Source organism: Sciurus vulgaris (assembly GCF_902686455.1).
Source record: "Sciurus vulgaris genome assembly, chromosome: 1".
Lineage (NCBI taxonomy): Eukaryota > Metazoa > Chordata > Mammalia > Rodentia > Sciuridae > Sciurus > Sciurus vulgaris.
The window spans coordinates 8,586,166-8,613,639 of NC_136461.1; the positions used below are offsets into that span (position 1 = coordinate 8,586,166).

At 41.6% G+C, this 27,474-nt stretch overlaps 1 protein-coding gene and 1 long non-coding RNA gene across 6 annotated transcripts in view; one reads left to right on the forward strand and one right to left on the reverse strand.

The window, feature by feature from the left end:
* VPS13D (vacuolar protein sorting 13 homolog D) overlaps nt 1–27,474 on the forward strand; it is a 247,996-nt gene that overhangs the window by 62,464 nt on the left and 158,058 nt on the right. For all 5 annotated transcript variants that reach the window (XM_079142502.1, XM_079142503.1, XM_079142504.1 and 2 more), the window contains 7 exons: nt 4,415–4,597; nt 9,143–9,374; nt 12,145–12,355; nt 20,399–20,570; nt 20,856–20,968; nt 22,729–22,941; nt 26,327–26,589. In XM_079142502.1, the coding sequence (XP_078998628.1) occupies nt 4,415–4,597; nt 9,143–9,374; nt 12,145–12,355; nt 20,399–20,570; nt 20,856–20,968; nt 22,729–22,941; nt 26,327–26,589 (1,387 nt within the window). The remainder of the gene's footprint in view (nt 1–4,414; nt 4,598–9,142; nt 9,375–12,144; nt 12,356–20,398; nt 20,571–20,855; nt 20,969–22,728; nt 22,942–26,326; nt 26,590–27,474) is intronic.
* On the reverse strand, nt 18,314–19,628 carry LOC306646865. The gene is made up of 2 exons (XR_013759987.1): nt 19,390–19,628; nt 18,314–19,217 (listed from the first exon to the last, which is right to left on the reverse strand). It is a non-coding gene; the product is annotated as an uncharacterized lncRNA (long non-coding RNA).

Consider the following 27,474-nt stretch of genomic DNA (forward strand, 5'->3'; position numbering starts at 1 on the left):
ACTTTTATAGGATTAATTCCTACAAATCGTATTATTTGATGAAAGCGATGAATATTTTTGCAACTTTCAGTACAGGTCTGTTAAATTTTATGTTAGAATTATGTACATTTAAAACGATTATATTTGCATGTGTGGTTTAAACAGTAGTAAATCTTATTGTGATATGGGTGAGGAAATGAGTCACTTGTGCATTACTGAGCAGGGGTAGGCAGAATTTAAAGATAAATCTTTTATCTTTATCAAATTATATAAGACAAGTAGAAGGCCAAAGGTATATCTTCTGTTTAGAACATTGTTAAATATTTGGGCTTTCAAGAAAAGCTGATCTTCTCAAGAATCTTTAATCCTAGCTGTTTGAATTAGTTTCATAGAGCTAAAGACCTATGTTCATTTACTGATAAGATTAAGAGGCTGTTTTGTTTGAACTTGAAATTCCTTTCTCCTAATATCAAATTGGTGACAGTTGTATTTGATTTATAGCAGCTTCTTTTCTTTCTTTCTTTCTTTTTTTCGGTGCTCAGGATTGAACTCACAGCCTTGGGCATGCTTTGCACTGAGCTGCACCTCTGGCCCTGACAGTGGGATATTTTTTCTTGCATTTTCTAATGTGTATAAATAATGGCTCAATGGGGTTTTATTTTTTTTTTAAATCTTGATATTTGAAATGATAAGACTATCAACTGTACTTGATTTGACAAATAGAAGCTGTTTCCTTCATAGTTCATCCCAGAAGTATAATATAGATTTCTGTGTCTTCTATTTTATATCTCTCATATTTATTAAACTTCTTTATTTACTGAGCAACAGGGAGTGCAGAATTTTGATGGAACTGAGAAGTGATATTGCAGTTTAGAGAACTTGGGACAAAAATCTGGAGTCTGAGTTTTGCCACCCCTATGAGCTGTGTGGTGAACTGGGAGGTATTTTTCTTACTGTTCTTCTGTTTACTCAGTTGTAGGAGGAAGATGGAGAGAGTTAAAATAAGTATGCTGTACTCTTGGTGATAATTATTTATATGAATGAAACTTTGGAGTTTAAAATGCTTTCGTGGATTGTATTGTTTGATCCTTAAACAACAATCTTATTTGTTTACTTCTTCATTTATTCAGGAACGATGTGTCATACAGCCTGGGAGTGCTAGGATGTAGTAGAAATAGAAGGGCAAGGTCATTTCCCTCACAGTACATTTTAGAGGGAAAATATTAAGAACCAAAAGATGACATCACCTTACTGGGTGGTGTGGACAGTTATTGCCACTTTCAAAGTGAGAAAGCATCATAACTGTACTCCGTGTGACTTAGGGTTGATTCAATGTGGTTTTGGGGGTGGGGGAGGAACCCAGGGGCACTTTACCACTGAGCTATGTCCACAATCCTTTTTATTTTTATTTTTTAAATTTTGAGACAGGGTTTCACTAAGTGGCTGACACTGACCTTGAACTTGGGATCCTCTTGCCTCAAGCTCTTGAGCTGCCTGAGCACGCCTGGCAGGGTTGTGGTTTTGCGTTAGCATGTAACTATGAAGGCATGTTCAAAAAGTTAGAGCCATCCAGAATTTAAAGGAACTTCCAATTTATTGTTTTTAAATCTATAAGTTAATATATTGAACTTAAAGAATATTGTTGTGTGCCAGGAAAAATAGACTGGAAGGATATGGTACTGACATGATGATAATAGCTACTACATACCTACTTCTGAATTAGGGTGTTGAGTTAGGGTGTTTTCTCATTTGATCTTCTTTTAATCAACAGCTCTTACAGGTAGGCTTATTCCCATTTTGTAGACAAAGGAATTGAGGCAAAGAGCTCTTAACAACTTAACCAAGATCAATCACCAAGTTTATATATGGGGTGAGATTATGTTTTTTTTTTTTTTTTTTTTTTTTGGTACCAGGGAATAAACCCAAGGGCGCTTAACCATTGAGCAACATCCCCAGCCCTTTCTATTTCATATCTTGAGATAGATTCTCACTAAGTTGCTGATGCTGGCTTTGAACCTGTGATCCTCCTGCCTCAGCTTTCTGAGTCACTGGGATTCCAGGTGTGTGCTTCCACACCTAACTTTACTTTTTTTTTTTTTTTTTTTAATATACATTATACTTACTTTTTTTTTTAAATTAATTTTTTAGATGTTGATAGACCTTTATTTTATTCATATGTGGTGCTGAGAATCGAACCCAGTGCCTCACACATACTAGACAAGTGCTCTACCACTGGGCCACAGCCTGAGCCCTGTACTTACTTTTTAATATGCATTTTTTCACTGGTCAGTATAATACACGAAGAACAATTTCCAAGTCATTAAATAACACTTTCAATGCTTTTGAGCTTATACTTTTGTCAGTTTTATTGTGGTATAATGTACATACAGTAAACTTAACCTATTTAAAGTGTACAGTTCAATTAGTTTTCCAGTTGTTTGCAGTCTTATAACTACAGCCACAGCCAAGATTTGTAACATTTCTGATACCCCAAAAAGTTTCTTCATGCTCCTGTGCCCTACCCTGCACCTGGCAGCCACTTACCTATCACATAATTTTGCCTTTTTAAAAGAATTCTGTATGAATGAAATCATGCAGTACACAGCATTTATGTGTGGCTTCGTTCATTTGGCAGAATGCTTTTGATCCATCCATGTTGTGGGCACCTGCAGTTCATCTCTTCTTATTTCTGAGCAGTGCTCCATTGTTTGAGTATAATGCAGTTTGTTTACCCATTTGCCCACCTAATGAACATTTGGGTAGTTTTCAGTTTGGGGCTATTAAAAATAATACTGCTACAAGCGTTCACTGTCTGTATGGATGCACGGTTTCATTTCTTTTGAGTAAATACCTAGGAAAGGAATCGCTGAGTCCTGTGGCTACTGTATGTTTAACACTACAGGAAACTGTCTTCTAGCTATTCCAGGTTCTTTGCCTTGCCATAGGAATTTTAGTCACCCCATTAGCTTCAAGTCTCCCACAATTTTGGTTGGGATGATATTGGATCTCTAGATCATTTTGCAGAGATGAGACTTTTTTTTTAAACACTACTTTTTTTTTTAATTGTAAACAAATGGGATACATGTTTGTTTCTCTGTACATGGCATAAAGGCATACCATTTGTGTAATCATAAATTTACATAGGGTAATGTTGTTTGATTCATTCTGATATTTTTTCCCTTCCCCCCACCCCTCCCACCCCTCTTTTCCCTCTATGCAGTCCTTCCTTCCTCCATTCTTGCCCCCCTCCCTAACCCTAACTCTAACCCTAACACTAACCCCTCCCTCCCCCATTATGTGTCATCATCCACTTATTAGCGATATCATTCATCCTTTGGTTTTTTGAGATTGGCTTATCTCACTTAGCATGATATTCTCCAATTTCATCCATTTGCCTGCAAATGCCATAATTTTATCATTCTTTATGACTGAGTAATATTCCATTGTATATATGTACCAGTTTCTTTATCCATTCATCAATTGAAGGACATCTAGGTTGGTTCCACAATCTGGCTATTGTGAATTGAGCAGCTATGAACATTGATGTGGCTGTATCTCTGTAGTATGCTGATTTTAAGTCCTTTGGGTATAGGCCGAGGACTGGGATAACAGTAATGAGTCTTTGGATCCTTGTGGTATCTGTCTCAGCAGCCGTGTTTTGTAGTGTGGAATGTACCAGTTTTACGCCTTTTCTGTTAATCTTATCCTTAGATATTCCCAATTTTTGATGCTATTGTAAATGATACCCGTTTATAATAATTAAAATTTCAATGTCCAGTTGTTCCTTGAATTGTAAGAAAGATTATTGTCTTTGGTATATTGACATTGCCTTGTATTCTTCAGTCTTCCTGATAACCTCCCTCATTAGTACCAGTTCCTTTAAATTATATAGGATTTCTACATAGATGATTAGATTGTCTGCAAAGGCAAGTTTTACTTTTTTTTTTAAGGTGTGTTCTGTGAACTTTAATATTATATTTTCTTTATCATTTTGGTGAAAATATTTTTCTATTTCCCTTGTGGTTTCTTCTTTTACCCATAGGTTATTTAGAAGTGTATAGTTTAATTTCCAGATATTTGGGGATTTTCCATTATCATCTTCTTATGCACTTTTTTTTCTTTTTGGATTGAACTCAGGGGTGCTTAACCACTCAGCCCTTTTTATTTTTTCTTTTGAGACAGGGCCTTGCTGAGGCTGATCTTGAACTTGGGATCCTCCTCTCTCGTCTCCCAAGCTGCTGGGATTACAGGCGTGCACCACTGTGCCTGACTTGTTACTGATTTCTGATTTAACTCTATGGTGGCCACATAATGTGCTTTGTGGGGGGTCTTTAATTGTTTTACAAAGTCAAGACATTTTGAAGAAACTGAGGTTATTTGATTCTAAAATTTGGGAGTTAATTGAACCTTAAAGTAATTTTTCTTCCTCTTTCAGGTGAGAGATCAAGCTCAGCGCTGTTCTCGGGTTCTCTTGGACATTGAGGCTGGAGCTCCTGTTCTTCTCATCCCAGAAAGTTCCAGATCAAATAAACTGATTGTAGCAAATTTGGGGAAGTTGAAAGTAAAGAACAAGTTTCTCTTTGCCGGTTTTCCTGGGACCTTTTCCTTACAAGATAAGGTCAGCAGTTAATATCCATTCCCTTTTCACTTCGTCTAGTATTTGAACACTAATCAAAAAATTCCTAATTTTGTGGGATACGTGTCTTAAAGAATATTTCTTGACATTTTAATTAACCTTTTAAATTAAAAATAGTACAGGTTAAAACCCTTACTAACTGCATGTAGTAACTTGTTTTAGCAAACAAACCAGGGGACCAGTCCCCCCTTTGTATAGTCCTTTCCTTACAGAAAGTGTTCCTTCTGCAGTAATGCGTTACACCGTGTGGCTTTTTTCAGAGTGTGTGATTTGACCCAAGGTTTACCTGAAACTGTTTAAAATGTCTTAATAAAATCTTATATTGTATCTTGCATTGTAGGTTTAAATTACTATGGCAGTTACTTTTTTCTTTTGGTACTAGGGATTGAACCTGGGACGCTTTACCACTGAGCCACATCCCTGGCTCTTTTATCTTTTATTTTGAGACAGGGTCTTGCTAAGTTGCTGAGGCTGACCTTGAATTTATAATCCTCCTGCCTCAGCCTCCTGAGCCTGTGGGATCAGGCTGTGCCACTGCACCTGACTGGCAATTACTTATTTCTTACGATAATGCTTAGAGGTAATCAGGATGAGGGTTGCTGTCATTTTCGTTTTACATCTGGGGACATGAGGACGTAATGAGGATAAATAATACCAGTGGAAACACCTGGTAAATCATAGCTGCGAAGACCTTGGAGACTCTCTGTTAGCCCTTTTACCCATTTCATATTTGAGGAGGCCGAGTGGCATTTTTGGAGCTGGAGAGTTCATTCTTGGCTTGTTTTCGTCTTTCCTTGCAAAGTTGCAGAGAAGCCCTTCCATCTCTGCATGTTCAGTACAAACTCATTTTAGTGTGCCAGGAAAGCACCTAATGAAATTTCTAGCTAGTCATGCCTGTTTTTAGTCTAATAGTTAATAACCTGGGAAGAGAGAGAGCCTTTGAGAAAGTGTACCTAAGATTTGATGATAAGATCATAATACTGATTAAACATAGCAATAAATAAATAGCTGTTATGTATGTATGTGTGTCTATGCGTGAGTGTTATGTGTGTGTGCACGCCCATGTTTATTTTTACTGGGGGTTGAACCCAGGAGTGCTTTACCTTTGAGTTACTTTGAGTACTTAAAAAAAGTTTTGAGACAGAATTTTGCCTGACCTAAAACTTATACTCCTCCTGCCTTAGTCTCCTGAGTTGCAGAATTGACAGGTGTGTGCCACCATCCTGTCTTTATATTTGTTGAATGCTAGTTACATATCAATCGTGGCTAAGTTCTTTCAATATTAAAAGCAGCCGTTTCCTCTGCTCACAACACTTCCGACCCTAGCACTCACAGCACATCTTCTAGCGCTCCAGGTACCCACCAGGTGTCCTCCAGTTGGGTAATTCACTAATGATCTGGAGTTAGCATAGGCTGGGCAGGTTTGGGAGCTCAATCCCACAGACTCCTCCCACTTCAGAGCCCAGGCACAAATCCAGATCTCCAGGACTTCTCATCAACCAGCTGTAAGCTAGGACTTCCTGCCCCTTCCCCCTGTTTAGTGATGTACCATAATGACTTGTAGGGCTCAAGGGAAACACGTTTACTGGCTTATCATAAAAGATGAAGGCCATAACTGAGCAGCCAGATGAGTAGGTGTACGGGGCGAGGCCTGTGGGCCCTGAGCCTGGGCTTCTGTCCTCGTGCATTGGAGTGTGCCACCCCAGATCCATAGTGTCAGGTTCCCCAGCCTGACAGCTGTCCAAACCCTGGCATCTAGGGTTTTTCATGGGGGCCCTGTTGTGTGGGTGTGATTGATTACATGTCGGCATTAGGTGATTGAACTTCATATACCTTTCCCCTCCCTAGATGTCTGGGGAATGTAATTGAGAGTTCAAATTGCATAGTAAGTTCTTGGGAAAATATTTGTTTGTGATAAATCTTTATTCTGAAGCCAGACTGTTTTTTAGGAAGAGCTCAATTATAGTTGGAATGGTTGAGCAAATTTTGTAATACCATTTGTTTTGCTAACTTTCCTAAAAAGTCTAGGACTGGAGATGTAGCTCGGTGGTCGAGTTCTTGCCCAGCAAGTGCGAGGACCTGGGTTCAATCTCAGTTAAAACAAAAAGGTTACGGACTGTTTTCCTATACCAGATACCTCTGTATGTGGGCTCACCAGAGACTCTGAAGTCAGCCTTGGGAGAAGAACTGCCAAAATATTTCAAGACATTTATCTTCAGGAGGGTTTCTATTTTGTTAAACCAAATAATAACCCATCATTTGTAGCATTTTAATGAAAAAATTTCCCTGTATTTATTTTTGAGGATTTGATTTTAAGTGGCAGTGCGTACAAGGATCGCTTTTTCTTCAAGGTATAACGTGTTTTTGTCTCCTTGTTATTTTTAAAAACCTTATGGAATTTAGCAGTCAATTCACATTTATATACTTAAGAAAATGAAAAAACTAACCCTGTATGATAAAATATTTTATTTCTTGGGAAAACTTGCTTATTACCTTTGTTTTTCTTTCTTTCTTTCTTTTTTTTTTTTTTTTTGTGGTACTGGGGATTGAACCCAGAGGTACTCTTATCACTGAGCTATATCCCTAGCCCTTTTTATTTTATATTTTGAGACAGGGTCTTGCTAAATTGCTGAGGCTAGCCTCAAATTTGAAATCCTCCTGCCTCAACCTTGTGAGGTGCAGGGATTACAGACATGCACCTTCATGCCTGGGTCTGCTTATTTCTCTCTCTTTCTTTCTTTCTTTCTTTCTTTCTTTCTTTCTTTCTTTCTTTCTTTCTTTCTTTCTTTCTTTCTCTCTCTCTCTCTCTCTCTCTCTCTCTCTCTCTCTCTCCCTCTTTCTTTCTTTTCTAAATAAATTACTTCCCTGCTCTGCAGAGAAATCCTTCTTAAGGCCCATTAAAATGAATTCCTTTTTCTTTGCTCTGGGTAGTACTTTCTTAGTGATCTTACTTATATCCTTAAATCCTAGAAAAGCTATTTTGTTGTTTATCAGTGGTTGGTCTGTAGAATTCCATAAGGGCTGTGTGGAGTGTCATTTGTTCAAGTATTTGTAGTCAGATAAACTTGTCTGAGTTTACCTCTCCACTTGTACACTCAGATTTAATTGATCAGGGTCCATGTGAAGTGAATAGTTACCTTCTTCCCCAAAGGTCGTTACACTGCCCTTTAAGGTACTTGCACGTGTGAGCTTTGTCTAATATGGATTTCAGTGGTTAAAGAACAGGAAATACTCCTGACATCAGACCTTGCAGAGAGGTTATTTGCCCTCAAGTTTCATGACTCCCGTGAGTTTGGAATTGTTTTACATAAATCCATGTCTTAATGAGTACGGGTTTGAATTTCTTGCATATGCTTGCCTTTCATTTTTCTCAAGCATAACTTGTGTTTAAACCATAATATCTAAGTCAGAGTCTTTCAAAAGCTTTGGGTTAATCTCCTCAAGCCATTGATTTATGTAAACCAACTGTGGAGAGGATGTAGAGATAAATCAAACGAAAGAGCAACAAACATGCTCCAGAGTTTCAATAAACGAAGCAAGAGAAAGGTTTTAGTATTGAAGCACTTAAACAACAGTACCCACCTAGGACTCTGCTTTATAAAACCAAAAAAAAAAAATGCAGAAAGTAAGAAAAGGTTTCTTTTGCTCTCCCTTGTAATTACTACTCAAGATAACTGCGGGAGAACACAGTATTTTCCTCTCCTTTTCCAAAACGAGAGGCTGAGAGGAGTAAACATCTCAGACGTCGCTAGAAGGAAGGCCTTCTTCCTGTCCTCCCAGTCTGCACGTAACAGTGGCTAGTTGGGAACAGTTAGATGTTGCAGAAGCCACACAGATACAGCTGAGGCTGGGGTGAGGGAGCCTGAAGTTTAAAAGCCAGTTATTGACTAATTCTGCTGAGACAGAATTTTCCCTATTAGCAGTCATCTAAAAGCACTAAGTATGTAAGAATATATTTTTTCCCATCCTCCTACATAATCTGTTTTGTTCTGTATTAGCTCTCTTAATTTTTATGCCCCGAGTGGAAACATAACAGGAAAGGCTGACCTTTCTTGTTTTCCATTTTGTTTGCATTTCCACAGTTACCTAGATGAGAAACGTACCGTGCGGGGTGATTTCTACAACCTAGAAACACATTACCATTGCCGTCAGATACATTTTCTTACAGTAGTAACACCCTCCTCCCAGCAACTGTGTGTCCTTTGGCCAAGAGATTTACTTTGGTTGAATTTAACCTAGATTAAACCACCTGAAGCCTTTTGCGTCTTGACATTTGCTCTTGAGCTAAACAATGGTGTCTTCCTGCAATATTGGGGTCGTTTTCAACAAGTACTGAATTATCTGCAACATCTCTGCAGATACTTATCTATGGCAGGAAGTGTGTCGACTTGCTGCCGTCTAGTCGACAGGATCTGTGTGAGGCCGAGGGAAGCGCCGGTTCCACAGAGCCCAGGCTTCCTGGTGAAGCTCTCGTCCTGCCCCCGTCCCCAGCATTGCTACCTTCCAGTTTTCTTTTGTTCCTTCCAGGAATCAGTGCCTTCAGCCTCCCCCGCTTCCCCAGCGGGCACTCCCAAGCACAGCACCAGGAAGATGACAAGCACAGAGGACCTCAAGGGGCCGCATTCCCAGGGGCTGCTCGCGATGCCTCCTGCTGGAGTGGGCCTTGGCAGCCTGCAGAGTGAGTTTGTGCCCAGTGTCCTCACCAAGCAGCGAGGGCAGCAAGCTACACCTTCTGTCGGCCACGGTTCCAGTAGTCCAGGTAAGAGGGGAGAAAATTGCTGCCTAGGCAACATGGGGAGAGTCACAAGACCTTCCCAGGAGCCTGAGCAGGGGACGCGCTGTGCGTTTCTTCAGTATGATTGTGTGTCGACATTTCTGTAGAATGTGTGAGCATCTTAGGTGTAGATTTAGCATAGGATTAAATTAGCAAGATATGGTGTAAATACAGAGATTTTAGATTGTCTATTAGGACACCCCCCACCTTTTTAATTAAAATGATATTCTTTGTAGCACGGGTGATTGAACCCACGGTTGCTTTACCACCGAGCTACACCCCTAGCCCTTCTTATTTTTTGTTCTGAGACAGGGTTGTGCTAAGTTGCCCAGGCTGCCCTTCAACTTGCTCTCCTCCTGCCTTAGCCTCCTGAGTCACTGGGATCACAGGTGTGTGTCACCACGCCCATCTAGGACATTTTTCCGTATAGTTCAAGTTAGTTGCTGCCAGGTGGTGACTGCATAAATAGACCAAGTCCTGCATCCTTGTAAGCCACCACCCAGACACACACCATCCTTTCTAATCATTATTTAGTTCTAAAATAAGGAAAGACCCCCTTTAAAAATATTAGTGTGAATTAGATAACAGCAGAAAAACTGTGAACAAAAATATGGACAGACCTGAATCATCCACTGTTGGCACCTTCCTAGAGTGTAAGAACGAACCACTCACGTTAGGGCCTCATTTCGGTTCTTGAGTTTTCCAGCGTGTTCTGGATGGCGTGTTGGGTAAGTGATGAGGATCAGGTCGGTGTCAGGCTTGAGAGAGGAAGGGCCAGCTGAGGAACTCTGCCCTTCATTTGTTAGACCAAAGACATGCGGTGCCTCATATTCCTAGAGGTGACAGTGAAGTGGCTCTTCGCCATTTGACAGAATGAGATGATCTTCATCACCATGTTCATAGTTATCCTCCAACATTCACTGTGTACCTGACGTGGTGGCACTTTATTTATAGTATTTCATCCTGTCCTTACCGGGTCTTATTTTCCACCCCTCCCCCCCCATTTTATGGATGAAGAGACAGAGATTAAGTAACTCGACCTGTCCAAGGTCATGCAGATAGTAAATGGTAGGTGCAGACTGCATTTTGGCAGTATTGACTTCAGAACCTGAGTGTTTTTAGTTTGTTTGTTTGTTTGGTGATGGGGATCAAACCCATGTGTGCTTAACCACTGAGCCACTTCGTCACATCCCCAGTCCTATTGTATATTTTAGAGACAGAGTGTCGCTGAGTTCAGCCTTGCTCAGTTGCTGAGGCCAGCTTTGAACTCGCGATCCTTATGGCTGGCATAACATACAGCGAATACCTGTAAGAAGTGGTTTGGAGTGTTTTATGGAAAGATGATCTCGTTACTAACATTTGTTCTGCTGATTTCCCGTTTTCCCCCTGAAATTCCCTTAGTAGTGATACAGCTGTGGACGAAGACAGTGGTTTTCACGTATCCTGTCCTCCTAGGTTCTGGACGTACCCTAGGGAGCCTTTGAGACCTGCTTCATTCTCATTCCTTTCCCTCTTCCACCAGAGTGGCTCCCTTTGATCTGTCTCATATATTTGTTAGTGTAATCAACCAATCAAGAATTGCATTGATCAAGTTCCTGCTTAATGCCAGGTGTCGTAGTATTTTGTTCTCCAGTGGATTAATAGGCATGGTTCCCATACCTTTGAACTAATGAGAACATTAAATAAACATGTCAATGTTGATAGGTTGTAATAAACTTTATGGAAAAGACAGGTGAACACAGAGACACAGTTTAGATTGGCTGGGAAGGTCATACCACTGACACAGCTTGTCCAGAGAGCATGGCATTTGGGGAGAAAAAGGCCTGTGAACCCGGAGGCCTAGTGAGCCACTGGAGAATGGCTTGAGATGAAGCTGGGAAAGCAGGCTATGGGTTTATGCAGAATCTTGCAGGGATTTGAGTGAGTTTACAAGAGAAGATTTTGGATTAAACATAGATAGTAGCCATTAAAGGGCATAAAGGAAAGGAATGTGGTGGTCTATCTATTTATTTATTTATTTTTAATACATTTTTTAGTTGTAGGTGGACATAATACCTTTCTTTTTATGTGGTGCTGAGGATCGAACCCAGGGCCTCACACATGCTAGGCAAGTGCTCTACCACTGAACCACAAACTCAGCCCAATTTCGTTGGTTTATTTTAAAATCACTTTACTTCTTAGAAAGTACAACCCCAGCCCCTGGTCTATTTATTTTTAAGGATTACTCAGGTATTTTGTAGGGAGAATGGGTTTGTGAGGGCCATAAAGGAATTCTGTAGGTACATCAGCAGAGAGCTTGTGGTGGTCTAGGCAAGAACGAGGGCAGCTTGAATTTGGACACTTTAATTTAGTGTTTAAAAGGAGTTCTGCTGCTGGGAAGTTTGTAAACCTTTGCTTAGTGTTGTCTCGGGGAGGGATCGTGCGTGAAGCCATTTTTAGTCACACACTCTGTAGCCTCAGTTATTGTCTCAGGACAGGTACAAAACCCTGATGCAGGTGAGGCATGGTACGCCTGGTGGAAGGATGGGCGGGCAAATGTGTCGAGCCCGTGGAGCTTCGACTGGGGAGGTTGTGAGGCTGTGGTGGAGGCCTCTGGACCGAAAGATTTCTGAGTAGTGGAGAGCAGGGGGAGGCAGGCAGTTCTAAATATTTTTCCAAAGACAGGATGAACTTTATTTTGACATTTTAATTCTGTTCAGACCCAGACCTTTTTGGATTCTGTTTTCGTCATGCTCTCTTTCCTGGGTTCTTGTAGAAGACCACGTCTGCCTGCTGGATTGCGTTGTTGTGGATCTGCAAGACATGGACCTCTTTGCCGCAGAACGTTGTCCACGAGAGTACTCTCAAACCTCGGAGGACAGGGGCGGAGATCTGATCTTCCCCTCCTATTTTGTGCGACAGACAGGAGGGAGCCTCTTAGCGGAGCCTTGTAGGCTGAAATTGCAAGTGGAAAGAAATTTGGACAAGTGAGTATTTTATCTGGATAGTAAATAGAACCTTAATAACTTAGAAATCAGTGCTGTTATGGTAAGTTAGGAAGAGCAGAGTTACTCATTTTATTTGCCTATTTACCAAATGTTAATTGGGTCCTTACTTTGTGCTGGTCATTAAGACTGCTGTGTTGGAAGAGAAAACGTCTGTCCTCCAGGAGCTTACAGTGTGGGATAAAGGAAGGCAAGTAGATGGTTCTAATTTAGTATTTGATTCAGTGACATAAACTGTGTGCAAGATCATACAGATGCCTTGGAAACCATGAGGAAGGGACCCACATTCAGCGTGGACTTGGTGGTGAGGGCAGGTGAAGTACTGGAAGAGGTGGACATTCCAAATGTGGCAGATCTGGACCAGCCATTGCTCTTCACTCTGAAACTCCACGTAATTCCCTTGGCTGTTCAGATGCGGGTCTGCCCGTGAAATCGTTGCAGGAAGACTAGGGAGCTGACCCTGACTCGCCCTGTATTTGGCCTCAGATACAGGATGCTTGAGTTCTCACCGGTTCCCTATCTTCCTGGGCGAATAGCACTCCTAGATCTACTGAGATCAGCCACATCTAACTCTCAGGGCCTCCAGCCCTCAGGTGCCAGAAACTGGGGTTACAGTGTGTGTTGTCTATCAGTGCAGGGCATGGATTTTGGGGAAGGCAGCATTCTGCATGTCGACTCCAGGGAAAGAGGAGGTGTGGCTCTGTCTGTGAAAGAGATTTCATTTGTGGTGTTTGGAAAAATGTCCTCATTACTTGTGCAGAATGTGATTCTGATTCCCCTCTGATCACGCCCTCCAGGGTGAGTCATTTCACGCCACTCTTGGTTCCTCTCTGGGCGAGTCTGCAGTTTAGACACTCTGTGCATTTGTCTCTCTCTGACTTGTTACTCAAGTGCTCCCTGGCTGCTGTTCAGTTATGGTTGGCATGGGCTATATTTGGTTTTACTGGCTTAGCAGTCTTAAGAGGAACTTCATTATTTAGAAATTGAACACTTTGTTTTCTTTTCAAGCAGTGCTTTCCCAAAAAAAAAAAAAAAAAAGTGTTTTGCTACTCTTACCTAAACCTTACCCATTTCCATCATACGTGCAGATAATTATATTCTTGTTAGCCCAGGTAGAAGGGGCTGCTGAACAGAGGTGTGCTGTCAGCTTCACAGAGACAGGACCCAGGGTGGCACCTGGTAATCCTTTCCATTTGCCTCATTGATTACATCATTAGTCTTCCTAAAACTTTATTATCTATAGATTTTTCCCTGTAGGCAATTTTTTTTTTCTTTTCTTTTCCCAGTGCTGGGAATCAAACCCATGGCATTATTAGCACATGCGAGACAAGTGCTCTACCATGGAGCTATGTCCGTAGACCAAAAATGAGCTTTTTATATTCCCCTTCCACTTTATTTATTTTTATTGTAAACAAATGGGATACATGTTGTTTCTCTATTTGTACGTAGAGTCAAGGTATACCATTTGTGTAATCATAAATTTACATAGGGTAATGTTGTTTGATTCATTCTGTTATTTTTTCCCTCCCCCCCACCCCTCCCACCCCTCTTTTCCCTCTATACAGTCCTTCCTTCCTCCATTCTTACCACCCTCCTTAACCCTAACCCTAAACCTAACCCTAACACTAACCCCTCCCAGCCCCCATTATATGTCCTCATCCACTTATCAGCGAGATCATTCATCCTTTAGTTTTTTGAGATTGGCTTATCTCACTTAGTGTGATATTCTCCAATTTCATCCATTTGCCTGCAAATGCCATAATTTTATCATTATTCATGGCAGAGTAATATTCCATTGTATATATATGCCACAGTTTCTTTATCCATTCATCAATTGAAGGACATCTAGGTTGGTTCCACAGTCTGGCTATGGTGAATTGAGCAGCAATGAACATTGATGTGGCTGTATCTCTGTAGTATGTTGATATTAAGTCCTTTGGGTATAGGCCAAGGAGTGGGATAGCTGGGTCAAATGGTGGTTCCACTCCAAGCTTTCTGAGGAATCTCCATACTGTTTTCCACAGTGGCTGCACTAATTTGCAACCCCACCAGCAATGTATGAGTGTACCTTTTTCCCCACATCCTTGCCAATACCTATTGTTGCTTGTGTTCCTGATAATCGCCATTCTAATTGGGGTGAGATGGAATCTTAGGGTAGTTTTGATTTGCATTTCTCTTATTACTAGAGATGTTGACATTTTCTCATATATCTGTTGATTGCTTGTACATCCTCTGTGAAGTGTCTGTTCATTTCCTTAGCCCATTTGTTGATTGAATTATTTGTATTCTTGGTGTAGAGTTTTTTGAGTTCCTTATAGATTCTGGAAATTAGCGCTCTATCTGAAGTATGAGTGGCAAAGATATTCTCCCACTCTGTAGGCTCTCTCTTCACATTACTGATAGTTTCCTTTGCTGAGAGAAAGCATTTTAGTTTGAATCTATCCCAGTTATTGATTCTTGCTTTTATTTCTTGTGCTATGGAGTTCTGTTAAGGAAGTCTGATCCTAAGCCAACAAGTTGAAGATTTGGACCTACTTTTTCTTCTATAAGATGCAGGGTCTCTGGTCTGATTCCGAGGTCCTTGATCCATTTTGAGTTGAGTTTTGTGCAGGATGAGAGATAGGGGTTTAATTTCATTCTGTTGCATATGGATTTCCAGTTTTCCCAACACCATTTGTTGAAGAGGCTATCTTTTCTCCATTGCATATTTTTGGCCCCTTTGTCTAGCATGAGAAAATTGTATTTATTTGGGTTTGTGTCTATGTCCTCTATTCTGTACCATTGGTCTACCTGTCTATTTTGGTACCAATACCATGCCGTTTTTGTTACTATTGCTTTGTAATAGAGTTGAAGATCTGGTATTGTGATACCCCCTGCTTCGTTCTTTCTACTGAGGATTGCTTTAGCTATTCTGGTTTTTTTATTCTTCCAGATGAATTTCATAATTGCTTGCTCTATTTCTGTAAGGTACATCATTGGGATTTTAATTGGAATTGCATTGAATCTGTATAGCACTTCAGGTAGTATGGCCATTTTGACAATATTAATTCTGCCTATCCAAGAACATGGGAGATCTTTCCATCTTCTAAAGTTTTCTTTAATTTCTTTCTTTAGTGTTCTGTAGTTCTCATTGTAGAGGTCTTTCACCTCTTTTGTGAGATTGATTCCCAAGTATTTTATTTTTTTCGATGCTATTATGAACGGGGTAGTTTTCCTAATTTCTCTTTCTGAAGCTTCATCACTTACGTATAGAAATGCATTGGATTTATGAGCATTGATCTTGTAACCTGCTACTTTACTGAATTCACTTATGAGTTCTAAAAGTTTTCTGGTGGAATTTCCAGGTTCCTCTAAATATATAATCATGTCATCAGCGAACAGGGATAGTTTGAGTTCTTCTTTTCCAATTCGTATCCCTTTAATTTCTTTGGTTTGTCTAATTGCTCTGGCTAGAGTTTCAAGGATAATGTTGAATAGAAGTGGTGAAAGAGGGCATCCCTACCTTGTTTCAGTTTTTAGGGGGAATGCTTTCAGTTTTTCACCATTTAGAATGATATTGGCCATGGGCTTAGCGTAGATGGCCTTTACAATGTTAAGGAATGTTCCCAGTAGCCCTATTTTTTCTAGTGTTTTGAGCATGAAGGGGTGCTGTATTTTATCGAATGGTTTTTCTGCATCTATTGAAATAATCATGTGATTCTTAACTTTAAGTCTGTTGATATGGTGAATGACATTTATTGATTTCCGGATGTTGAACCAACCTTGCATCCCTGGGATAAAACCCACTTGATTATGGTGCACTATCTTTTTAATATATTTTTGTATGTGATTTGCTAAAATTTTTGTTGAGAATTTTTGCGTCGATGTTTATTAAGGATATTGGTCTGAAATTTTCTTTCCTCAATGTGTCTCTGTCTGGTTTAGGTATCAGGGTGATATTGGCTTCATAGAATGAGTTTGGGAGGGTTCCCTCCTCTTCTATTTCATGGAATACTTTGAGGAGTATTGGAATGAGCTCTTCTTTAAAGGTTTTGTAGAACTCGGCTGAGAACCCATCTGGTCCCGGACTTTTCTTTGTTGGTAGGCTTTTGATGACCTCTTCTATTTCATTGCTTGAAATTGATTTATTTAAGTTGTGTATGTCCTCCTCGTTCAGTTTAGGTAATTCATATGTCTCTCAAATTTGTTGATGTCTTCGAGGTTTTCTGTTTTATTGGAGTATAGATTTCAAAATAGCTTCTAATTATGTTTTGTATTTCACTCGTGTCTGTTGTGATATTTCCTTGTTCATTCTGAATTTTAGTAATTTGAGTTTTCTCCCTCTTTCTCTTTGTTAGTGTGGCTAAGGGTTTATCAATTTTGTTTATTTTTTCAAAGAACCAACTATTTATTTTGTTAATTTTTCCGATTGTTTCTTTTGTTTCAATTTCGTTGATTTCGGCTCTGATTTTAACTATTTCCTGTCTTCTACTACTTTTGGTGTTGGTCTGCTCTTCTTTTTCTAGGGCTTTGAGCTGTAGTGTTAAGTCGTTTATTTGTTGATTTCTACTTCTTTTGTTGAATGCGCCCCATGAAATAAATCTTCCTCTAAGTACTGCTTTCATAGTGTCCCAGAGATTTTGATATGATGTGTCTTTGTTCTCGTTTACTTCTAAGAATTTTTTTATTTCCCTCTTGATGTCTTCTGTTATCCATTCATCATATAATAGTGTATTATTTAATCTCCAGGTATTGGAGAAGTTTCTGTTTTTTATTCTGTCATTTATTTCTAATTTCCATCCATTATGATCTGATAGAGTACAAGGTAGTATATCTTCTTGTATTTGCTAACAGTAGCTTTGTGGCATAAAATATGGTCTATTTTAGAGAAGGATCCGTGTGCTGCTGAGAAGAAAGTGTATTCATTCTTTGTTGGATATTCTATATATGTCTATATATAGAATATGTCTATATATATGTCTATATATATATTCTATATATGTATATTCTATATATGTCGGTTAAGTCTAAATTGTTGATTGTGTTATTGAGAGCTATGGTTTCTTTATTCAATTTTTGTTTGGAAGATCTATCCAGTGGTGAGAGAGGTGTGTTAAAATCGCCTAGTATTATTGTGTTGTGTTCTATATGATTTCTGGAATTGAGAAGGATTTGTTTGACATACATGGATGAGCCAATGTTCGGGGCATAGATATTTATGATTGTTATGTCTTGCTGATTTATGCTTCCCTTAAGTAGTATGTAATGTCCTTCTTTATCCCTTCTGACTAGTTTTGGCTTGAAGTCCACATTATCTGAGATGAGGATGGATACTCCAGCTTTTTTGCTGTGTCCATGTGTATGGTATGTTTTTTCCCATCCTTTCACCTTTAGTCTGTGGGTATCTCTTTCTATGAGATGAGTCTCTTGCAGGCAGCATAATGTTGGATTTTTTTCTTTTTAATCTAATCTGCCAGTCTGTGTCTTTTGATTGATGAGTTCAGGCCATTAACATTCAGGGTTATTATTGTGATATGATTTGTATTCCCAGTCATTTGACTCATTTTTGTTTTTTGACATGATTTGGTTTCTCCTTTATTTGGCTATTCCTTTAGGCTAGTTCCTCCCGTTGCTGATTTGCATCGTTGTTTTTCATCTCTTCCTCGTGGAATATTTTGCTGAGAATGTTCTGTAATGCCGGCTTTCTTTTTGTAAATTCCTTTAGCTTTTGTTTATCATGGAAGGATCTTATTTCGTCGTCAAATCTGAAAGTAAGTTTTTCTGGGTATAAGATTCTTGGTTGGCATCCGTTTTCTTTGAGGGCTTGGTAAATGTTGTTCCAGGCCCTTCTAGCTTTTAGGGTCTAGATTGAAAAATCTGCTGATATTCTTATTGGTTTCCCCCTGAATGTAATTTGATTCTTTTCTCTCGTGGCCTTTAAAATTCTGTCTTTATTTTGTATGTTAGGTATTTTCATAATAATGTGCCTTGGTGTGGATCTGTTGTAATTTTGTATATTTGGAGTCCTATAAGCCTCTTGTACTTGGTTTTCCATTTCATTCTTCAGATTTGGGAAATTTTCTGATATTATTTCATTGAATAGATTGTTCATTCGTTTGGTTTGTTTCTCTAAGCCTTCCTCAATCCCAATAATTCTTAAATTTGACCTTTTCATGATATCTCATAATTCTTGTAGATTCTGTTCATGATTTCTTACCATCTTCTTTGTTTGGTCAACTGTTTTCAAGATTAAATATTTTGTATTCAGTGTCTGAGGTTCTGTCTTCCAGGTGTTCTATCTTATTGGTTATGCTTTCTATGGAGTTTTTAACTTGGTTTATTGTTTCCTTCATTTCAAGGATTTCTGTTTGTTTTTTTTTTTCCAGTATCTCTAACTCTTTATTGAAATGATCTCTTGCTTCCCGTATTTGCTCTTTTAACTGTTGATTGGTGCGATCATTTAATGCCTGCATTTGCTCTTTCATGTCCTCCTTCAATGCCTGCATTTGCTCTTTCATCTCGTTTGCTTCCCTGATTGTTTTAATTATGTACATTCTGAACTCCCTTTCTGGCATTTCTTCTGCTGTGCTGTCATTGGGTTTTATTGATATGGTATCTAGGTTTGTTTGGGACATTTTCTTCCCTTGTTTTCTCATATTGGTCAGATGTCAGTGGGACTCTGAGATATTTCAGATTTCCTCTATTGGCTTACAGTGTCCCTGTGGATTTCCAGTGTATCACCTCCCAGCCTTCAGTAGCCTGAAGTCTTGGAGGAACTTGATAATGCAGTGCTTCTGAAGAAAGCTGCCCCTAGCCTGCTACTGGTTCCAGGGTTTGGAGCTGGCTCTGTGCGGAAAGGCTCTCACTGGGCAGTCTGCTCCGAGAAGCTGGCTGTGAAAGGAGCCTGCCGCCGGAGGGAGAGGGCTGCTTGGGGAAGTCCCTGGCTGCCCCTGTCCTGGTCCCTGAAGCTGCCTGCGGGCTGGGGCTTGCCGCTGGCTCCAGGACTTGGAGCTGGTTCTGTGCAGAAAGGCTCTCACTGGGGGGCCTGCTCCGAGAAGCTGGCCGTGTGGGAGGAGCCCACCGCCGGAGGGAGCAGAGCTACCTGGGGAAGACTCTAGCTGCCCTGCCCTGCTCTGATAAGCCGTCCCTATCCGGGCCTGCCGCCCAGGCCGAGCTTCACCTGGTGGGGGAGACTTACCCCGTGGCTTTATTTTAGTCCGAGTCTCTCGATGCCTCCCCTTCTTGAATCCTGGGTTCTGGAGCGACAGGAGATGCAGTCACCCTCTAGTCCGCCATCTTGGATCGCCTCCCCTTCCACTTTAAATCCTGACCCAGTCCTTCATGTGTTCAGAGCACAGTGTTTTTAGTGTCTGTAGTGCCCACTCCATCCGCAGGACAGGGAGAAAGCTTGCTAGTGTTGGGACCAAGTTGGTATGTGTCCCCAGTGCTGGACATCTTCAGCTTCGCTTCTGCCCATCTGTTCTGAGAAGAGTAACCTGTCACATTTTATCCTCATTCATGTCCCCACAAAATCTGAAGAGTTAAGTAAAAATGGTGGCTTTTCTTCTTCATTGCTTTTACAACTATAATGTTTAAATGATTTCTGAATCTCATGAAGTTTTCCATGTTTTTAGGCTAGTTATTTCGCCCATATCTCACACATACTCTCTCTCTCTGTCTCTCTGTCTCTCTCTCTCTTTCACTCACACACACACACACACACTTTTTTTTTTTTTTTTTTGTGATGTTGGACATGGAACCCAGGGCCTTGGGCATGCTAGGCAGAAGCTCTACCACTGAGCTACACCCCTAGCCCATTTCGCTCCTAGTAGGTCTGAGAATTTTCCAGAAGTATAGCTGGGGAGAAAAGGGTTTTCTTTTTTGTAGTTGGCGTGTGTTGGTCATGGTGACTTGCTTCATTTAGAGGGACTTGAGTTCTTGCCGGGGATGTTAGTTACCATGCAATGGGACGTTGGGGCTCTTGTATCTGGGTGTGAGTCAGTATGGAGTGAGGAAACTTTCTGAAAGTGCTTTTCTTTTTCATAGAGAAATAAGTCATACTGTTCCAGACATATCAATCCACGGCAGTCTCTCCTCAGTCCACTGCTCACTGGATTTGTATAAATACAAGCTGATCCGAGGCTTATTGGAGAACAACCTTGGAGAACCCATAGAGGAATTTATGCGGCCTTATGATTTACAAGATCCAAGAATCCACGTGAGTGAGACCTCAGGTTCTGGGTAACTCTGGTCGTCTTGACTGATGTCACCTGGTGTGTATATCCCTCAAACTCACCTTGAGAAAGAAGGTGGAATAACAAGAAAGTTAATTTCTTTTTTTTTTTTTTTTTTTTTTTGGGTGCTGGGGATCGAACCCAGGGCCTTGTGCTTACAAGGCAAGCACTCTACCGACTGAGCTATCGAAAGTTAATTTCTTGACTGAGGAACCCATTTTTAGGTGGGCATCATTAGTGCTGAGTTGATCTGCACTTTTCTTTTACAGACCGTACTGAGTGGAGAAGTGTACACTTGCATGTGCTTCCTCATTGACATGGTAAATGTGAGCCTGGAGCTTAAAGATCCAAAAGGAAAAGAGAATGCTGGGTCCCTGGCCAGGTTTGTTACTTCTTTAGTTTTACCGCTAGTAGCAACTTTGTGAGTAATGCACTGATTTTGCATTAGTGGAGGGTACAGTATGGTGGTCCAAGTAGGGTGAGCTCTGTATGTGCTTTTGGGTTGTCTGTAGAGTACCTCAGCCAGAATAGGTTAGGTCATGCTGTGGTAGCAGCCCCAAATGACAGTGATTTTAAACAGTGAAAATGTGTTTTTCTTCTCAAGGTATATGACCATTGTGAGTGACAGGCTGCTATTTTTTCAGTCACTCAGGGTGACAGAGTGCTTAGGTTTTGTTTGTTTGTTTGAGTTGGGTTTTACTATGTTGCCCAGGCTGGTCTTGAACTCCTGGGCTCAAGTGATCCTCCCACCTCAGCCTGTCAAGTGTCTGAGACCAAAGGTGTGCTCCTTCACTCTCAGCTTACGAAGTTTGTTAATGTGCCAGAGAGAAAAGCAAGAGCCCTGGAATGCTCTCGGATTGTGCTGGAATGCTCTGGTATATGTCATGGAGCCCGGACGTGAGGGAGTTGGGAGGGCCATCTTGCATGTGTCCGCGTAGAGTTGGGAAAGGTGGCACTAGTGACTACCTCACTGCTGAACTTTTCAAAAATTGGGTGATTTCACACCAAATAAAAACCATTGGATTTCAGCTTATTCCGGGGTGGGGGGACCCCAACCAAAACAAAATTGAAGCTTTAGCAATATTAGACCAAGGTCCTTGCTTGGAAGCACCTGGAAGCTGAGTAGCAACTATCCCTTGTAGATGGGCATGTGTTTACCTAGCAGTTCACCAGCCTCGTCACTTCTTAGTCTGTGCAGATGTACGAGTTTGTGGAACTTTAAGATTGCATTCACACTTGATGACTTCTGGTTTTGATCTCTTTAACAGCCCTGTAAGGCTGGGCACCTTACTTCTCTTTTCCAGGTAGGATTTCTGACTAGAATAAGGTTATATGACTGGAAAAGCGTTTCCATCGTTGAGAAGAGGGTTCAGGGCTGGGGCAATCCCTGCTGAAGGACTCTGTCTTCTGGTTTGTGTTTCTGTTAGAAGCCTGCCCGCCCGCCCCAACTCAGCTGAGGGAGCATGCTGTAGTGAACCTGGGGTCCTGTGTGATGTGGGCGCTCTCTGTGAGCCAGCGGTTTTTTCAGATGCCTGGCTGCGCCCTAGGTGTTTCTCACTATGGAGTTATTCTGTGGGTGTTGCTACAGTAGTACTCAGTATGAATCGCCCATTGTAGCTTTCTCTGTGATTAAAAAGAATTCAGTTCCTAATACACTTTCCATTGGTGGATCGGTTGAATTATTGCTCTGTGTGGAGAGTAGTATGTGTTGCGGTTGTTCCCAGTAACCTCAGTGATCTTATACAGAAATTTTTGCAGACTGTAAAGAGAAACCTCCAGGAAAGTGAGAAGTTGACAGATTGAGGTCTGAAGGCACCCTTGACATCTGTTGGGGATCGTGATTGATATATAGTCTTTATGGGAATAAAAATGAATCAAGAATATAATAAACTGTGGTGTTGTTACTCCTCACAAAATTCCTATGAACAGGATCATCTCCTTGGAATTGCAAAAGTGCCAAGGCAGAGTGCCACTAAATGCAATTTGAAGGATCTGTTAAAGTCAATGCAAGATCTCAAAATGGAGGTTATTTTCCTTTACACAATGTAAATAAATTGATGATTTTGTTCTTGTTATCTTGAACTTAAATAATTTTGTAAAATAGAAGTATGTTTAGCATTTTGTTTGTTTTCTCCCTTTCAGATTTGACTTCAAGAAATGTAAACTGCTCTATGAGAGTTTTTCCAATCAAACCAAGTCTGTTAACTTGGTTTCTCATTCCATGATGGCCTTTGACACCCGCTGTGCCGGGCAGAAGGCCAGCCCTGGCATGAGCAATGTGTTCACCTGCATTTTTCAGCCTTCCAAGAACAGCAGTACTACCCAAGGCTCTATTCAGATTGAACTTCATTTCAGGTAATAGAACCGCACCTTCACGCTGCCTTTCTTTAGGGAGATCTTTTCTGTTTTGCGCTGTGGGTCAAGTCCAAGTTGGCTTTGGAACATCAAAGGGTCCTCTGAGAAGATAACGGTGGCTCATCTGTGGAGCACACTGCGTTAACCAGGCCTTCCTGCACTCTTGCAGTTCCACTCCTTGGCCAAGAGGTGTCTCTGTGGCCTTATCAAAAAGAAAGTGGGGCGTGCTGGGGGCTGGTGCTGGAGGAGTGCCGCCCTGCCTCAGGGCGGGTGGGGAGCGGCAGGTCCTCAGAGCCAGCCTCCTGGTCAGCTTCAACGTGTGACTGACTTGGAAATGAAGGAATCATGCTGGTCTAAGCTTGAAAAGGAGACTTGGTCGGCACTGAGAGGAAAGGTGGTTCGGACCTGAACACGTCCCTGTGCAGGCCTGCTGGCTCAGTGCTCCACACAGACCCTGCCTCCCCTCTTCAGAGCACGTCGTGCTTTTTTCTGTGGCATCGTGCGAGGCAGCGTCGTGTGTGGAAAGAGCGTGTGTTTCGGAGTCAGTCAGACCATGGCTCCAACCGTGGCCTGTCTCTCCCAGCTGTGTGCACTAGACCCAGCTTCCTCTTTTGAAATATAAACAGTAAATGTGCCCGCTTCATTGGGTAGAGAAGGTGAGACTTGACTATTCAGGCATGTTGCTTGGCACAGGTGGTGGCTGCTGTTGTTAGTGATGTTCCTGGTACAGTGCACTCTTGTGAAACCAATGTCAGCTTCCTTCCCCTGGTACTTAGCCATCAGATCTGCTGTGAATATGAGCAATCAACTTAAAAATCTGTGGAAATTTCGTAATTGGGCAAAAATTTAAAAATAATGAAAAAGGTCATTCTTACATTCATACGTTCATGTGTGCCTGACATTTCAGTGTGCCCTTGAGAATTCTTCAGAGTCGAGGGTTTTCTTGGGGAGAGGTCACATTCTCTCCACGTGCCTCTGGGGAGTCTAGCAAAGGAACACGTAGGCTTTCCCGGGAATGTTTGTCTGTAGGTTCAGCGGCAGGCGTGCTTGGGCCTCTGGTGGGGGCCCGTGTGACCCGGGCACCTTACTGCCAGTTGAATCCTTAGGAGTCTACAAAGCGGGTGGCTTCTCCCCACTTTCTCAGGTGTGGAGAAGACACCTGGAGAAGGGCTAAGTGACTCTTGTGTCACACAACTAAGAAGCCAGGTAGTCAGAACTCAAACCCGGGTCTCTAACTCTTCAGCTGCGCGGCTCCCTGTCACAGGCTCCTTGAAGCTGTGTGATAAGGTTGTGCTTGTGGCTCCTTTGCTTGGAGATGTGTGTGGAACAGATGCCTGTGGGTATTTGGTCCATCTGTGGAGACAACTGCTCTTTGAGTTTTCTTTATTATTATTATTATCATTTAATTTTTTTGGTCGTAGATGGACACGATACCTTTATTTTATTTATTTATGTGGTGCTGAGGATCGAACCCAGTGGCCCACGAATGCGAGACAAGTGCTCTACCACCGAGCCACTGCCCAGCCCTGTCCTTAGTATTATTGACCTGACCTCCTGAGCTTTCAGCTAGCTGTCCCACCCATCTTATATTCAATATGCAGGGAGCCTTGAAGTATTATTCTATATGTATACTAAAGATGTATAATTTCTTGGAGTCAAATAATAAGGTCTTACCTTGGTTCTTGCTAACAGAAGTACCATTGTTAGAGGAGTAAACCATTCTCTTGATTGGAACTTTTGCATGCTTTCCGTGTCTCAAGAAGAATTACTCTTCTGTTGGGATGTTGTGTGTCAAATATAAATCACTTCACAGTGTTTAAAGGCTTGAAATATTTTCCAGAGAAGGGATCTGACATGCTGTGACTTTCCAGTTAGTGCAGAGTTCTGACAATCTGTGCTCAAAATGGGGTGGGAAAATTTTACTGAGGGCAACATTTTTTCTCTATTACAAAAGAGTAGAGTGTTTCTGTGACAAATGCTATGTTTGTAGGAAGGAGACGCGCATCATGATGCCCTTCAACTGGAGGCAGTGAGCCAGGTTCAGGAGAAACGAGACGGCAGAAACCGCCTTAGGAAGGGCCCCCAGTCAGCCTCTCCCCAGCCGGACGGGAAAGCCCAGACCCTCCTGGGCTCTAGAGCCAGGTCCCTCCTAGACACCCCATGGCAGTGCCCCATGCCTGGGTGTCCTCGTCTTGCCTCCCCTGCCTACTGGTGTTTTAGAGGCCCCAGGCACTCCATGTTTGAGGCCAGGCCTAAGATCCTTGGACTTTTGCCTAAATGTAAAATCTGTAGTAATGGCAACTGTAAAACAAGCGTTGTGGGCTAGGAATGTGGCTTGGGGGCCTGGGTTCCACCCCAGCACCACAAACACACATAACAAACGACTGACATGCCCCTCCACCCCCACCTCTTGGGACGTGGGGCTAGACCCACAGGGTCTAAAGGCTAGACCACAGGGTAAATGTCACCATTTGTTTTCCTTCTCAGGCTAGAAGACTTGGGCTCTCGGGTCAGTTTCAGCTAGATAAACCACCTGGGACAGGTGTCAGCTTGGTGTTTATGGTTTAGTGTTCCTAGGTGTCAAAGTAGAATGCGTGACTGATCTTAAAACTGCCTGTAGGGAAGGGGACGGGCACCGATCAAACACCTGCTATGTGCCTGGCGTTCCATCTTTTATGCTGTTTGTATTCCTCATTTTTTATGTTAGGAAACAGGCTGAGGGAAGGTAGGTGACTTATTCAGGATGTCTCAGTTGTCAACAGCTTTATTTAACTCTGGATCTCTTCCTATTATACCAGAATTTCTCAGCCTCAGCCCTACAGGTCGAGTATCTATAGTCTAAAATGTTCGGGCCAGAAGTGTTTCAGACTTTGGATTTTTTCAGATTTTGGAATATTTGCATAGACTTCGTGGGTTAAGCATTCCTAATCCAAAGATACACTATCTGAAAAGCTCTCAGATTGTGGAGTGTTATAAATATTTGGATCGGGGATGCTCATACTGCGTTGATACTTTGGGTCAGGTAATTCCCTGTTGTATGACTGTCCTGCTCATTGTGGGATGGTTAGCAGAATCCCTGGCCTCCACCAGAAGCCAGCAGCAACCCCTCAGTGGGACAGGCAAAAATGCCTCCAGGCATGGCCAGATGTCTCTTGGGGAAAGGCATCATGAAGCCACTGGGCTGTGCTGTACTGCTTTTTTTTTTTTTTTTTTAATAGCTTATTCTTGTTTTAAGAATAATATTTGTTTAAAAAAAGCATGTGCTGCGTGTGTTGTTAAGAAAGGCCTGGAATACCACCTGCCTTGGCTTTAGCACGCCAACTAGCAGGTTATTGAAACACCGCTCCTTCTTCTGATCTCATGTTTTCTGTCTCCTTTCTTGTAGGTCTACAAAAGATTCTTCCTGCTTCACAGTAGTTCTCAACAATCTCCGTGTGTTTCTCATATTTGACTGGCTGCTGTTGGTCCATGATTTTCTCCACACTCCCAGTGATATTAAAAAACAAAATGTTACTCCTTCTCGCCACCGTAACTCCAGCAGTGAATCTGCTGTGGTTCCTAAAACTGTCAAGAGTGGAGTGGTTACCAAGCGGTCTTCTCTTCCTGTGTCCAACGAAAGGCACCTGGAGGTCAAGATCAACGTGACAGGTGTGGTCCAGCTATTCTTATTTGGGTGTTTGCTCTGCACCTGTCCTACAGGATGCTTTTTCTGTTGGCTCTTGTTTTTACACTTGAACACTCACAGATCCGAATGTGTTACAGAACAAGTGTGGAAGCTCTTGACCTGTTTTCAGGTGTGAGCTGCCTGGTCCCACTGAAGCTGTGGGGTCTCGTCTCATTCTTCTGCCCCATGGTGCCTGTACCCGGGCTGAGCACCTGCCTGGGCAGAGGTCTTTTTTCCTAATGTGAAATCTGTCTTCAGTTTTCTGTTTCATCTTTGGGGCCCCAACAGTTGTGCCTTACTGAGTCTAGGCAAATTTGGTATGTGGAAATCTCAGTTTTTTAAAGGTAAGTAAGTGAGAGGGTTGTTATTTTCTTAAAAAAAAAAAAAAAAAGAATATTTTCCTTCACAGATGGGTTTACTGTGGCTTTTATTAACTAGTGGGCTCTTCAAGTACATTTGGATGTGTTTGTATATACTTTCTCAGTGATTTTGGTGAAGCTTGTTCTACACGTGTAAAAATATTTTATTGGTGCCTTGAAATTATTATACATAACAGTGGGATTCCTAATGCCATGTATGTGCATGCCCATAGCCTACCTTGATCAGTCTCATTCCCCAGCACCTCCCCTCACACATGGTTTTGATGGAAACATAGTGTGGAGCAGAGTAAGTTTATTCTATGCAAATAAGTAGAAAACTCCCTATCTGCTGATTTAAAGAGTCTTGACGTTAATGGCCTGCATTCTTCGTAGACAGCTTGAACATCTCCACAGATGCTGTCATGGGCCTTGGTCTGCCTGAGCACGTCCTTGTCTGAGTCTACTTCCTGGGGTTTTAAATGAGACTGTCACTAGAGGCAAGATCCCTCT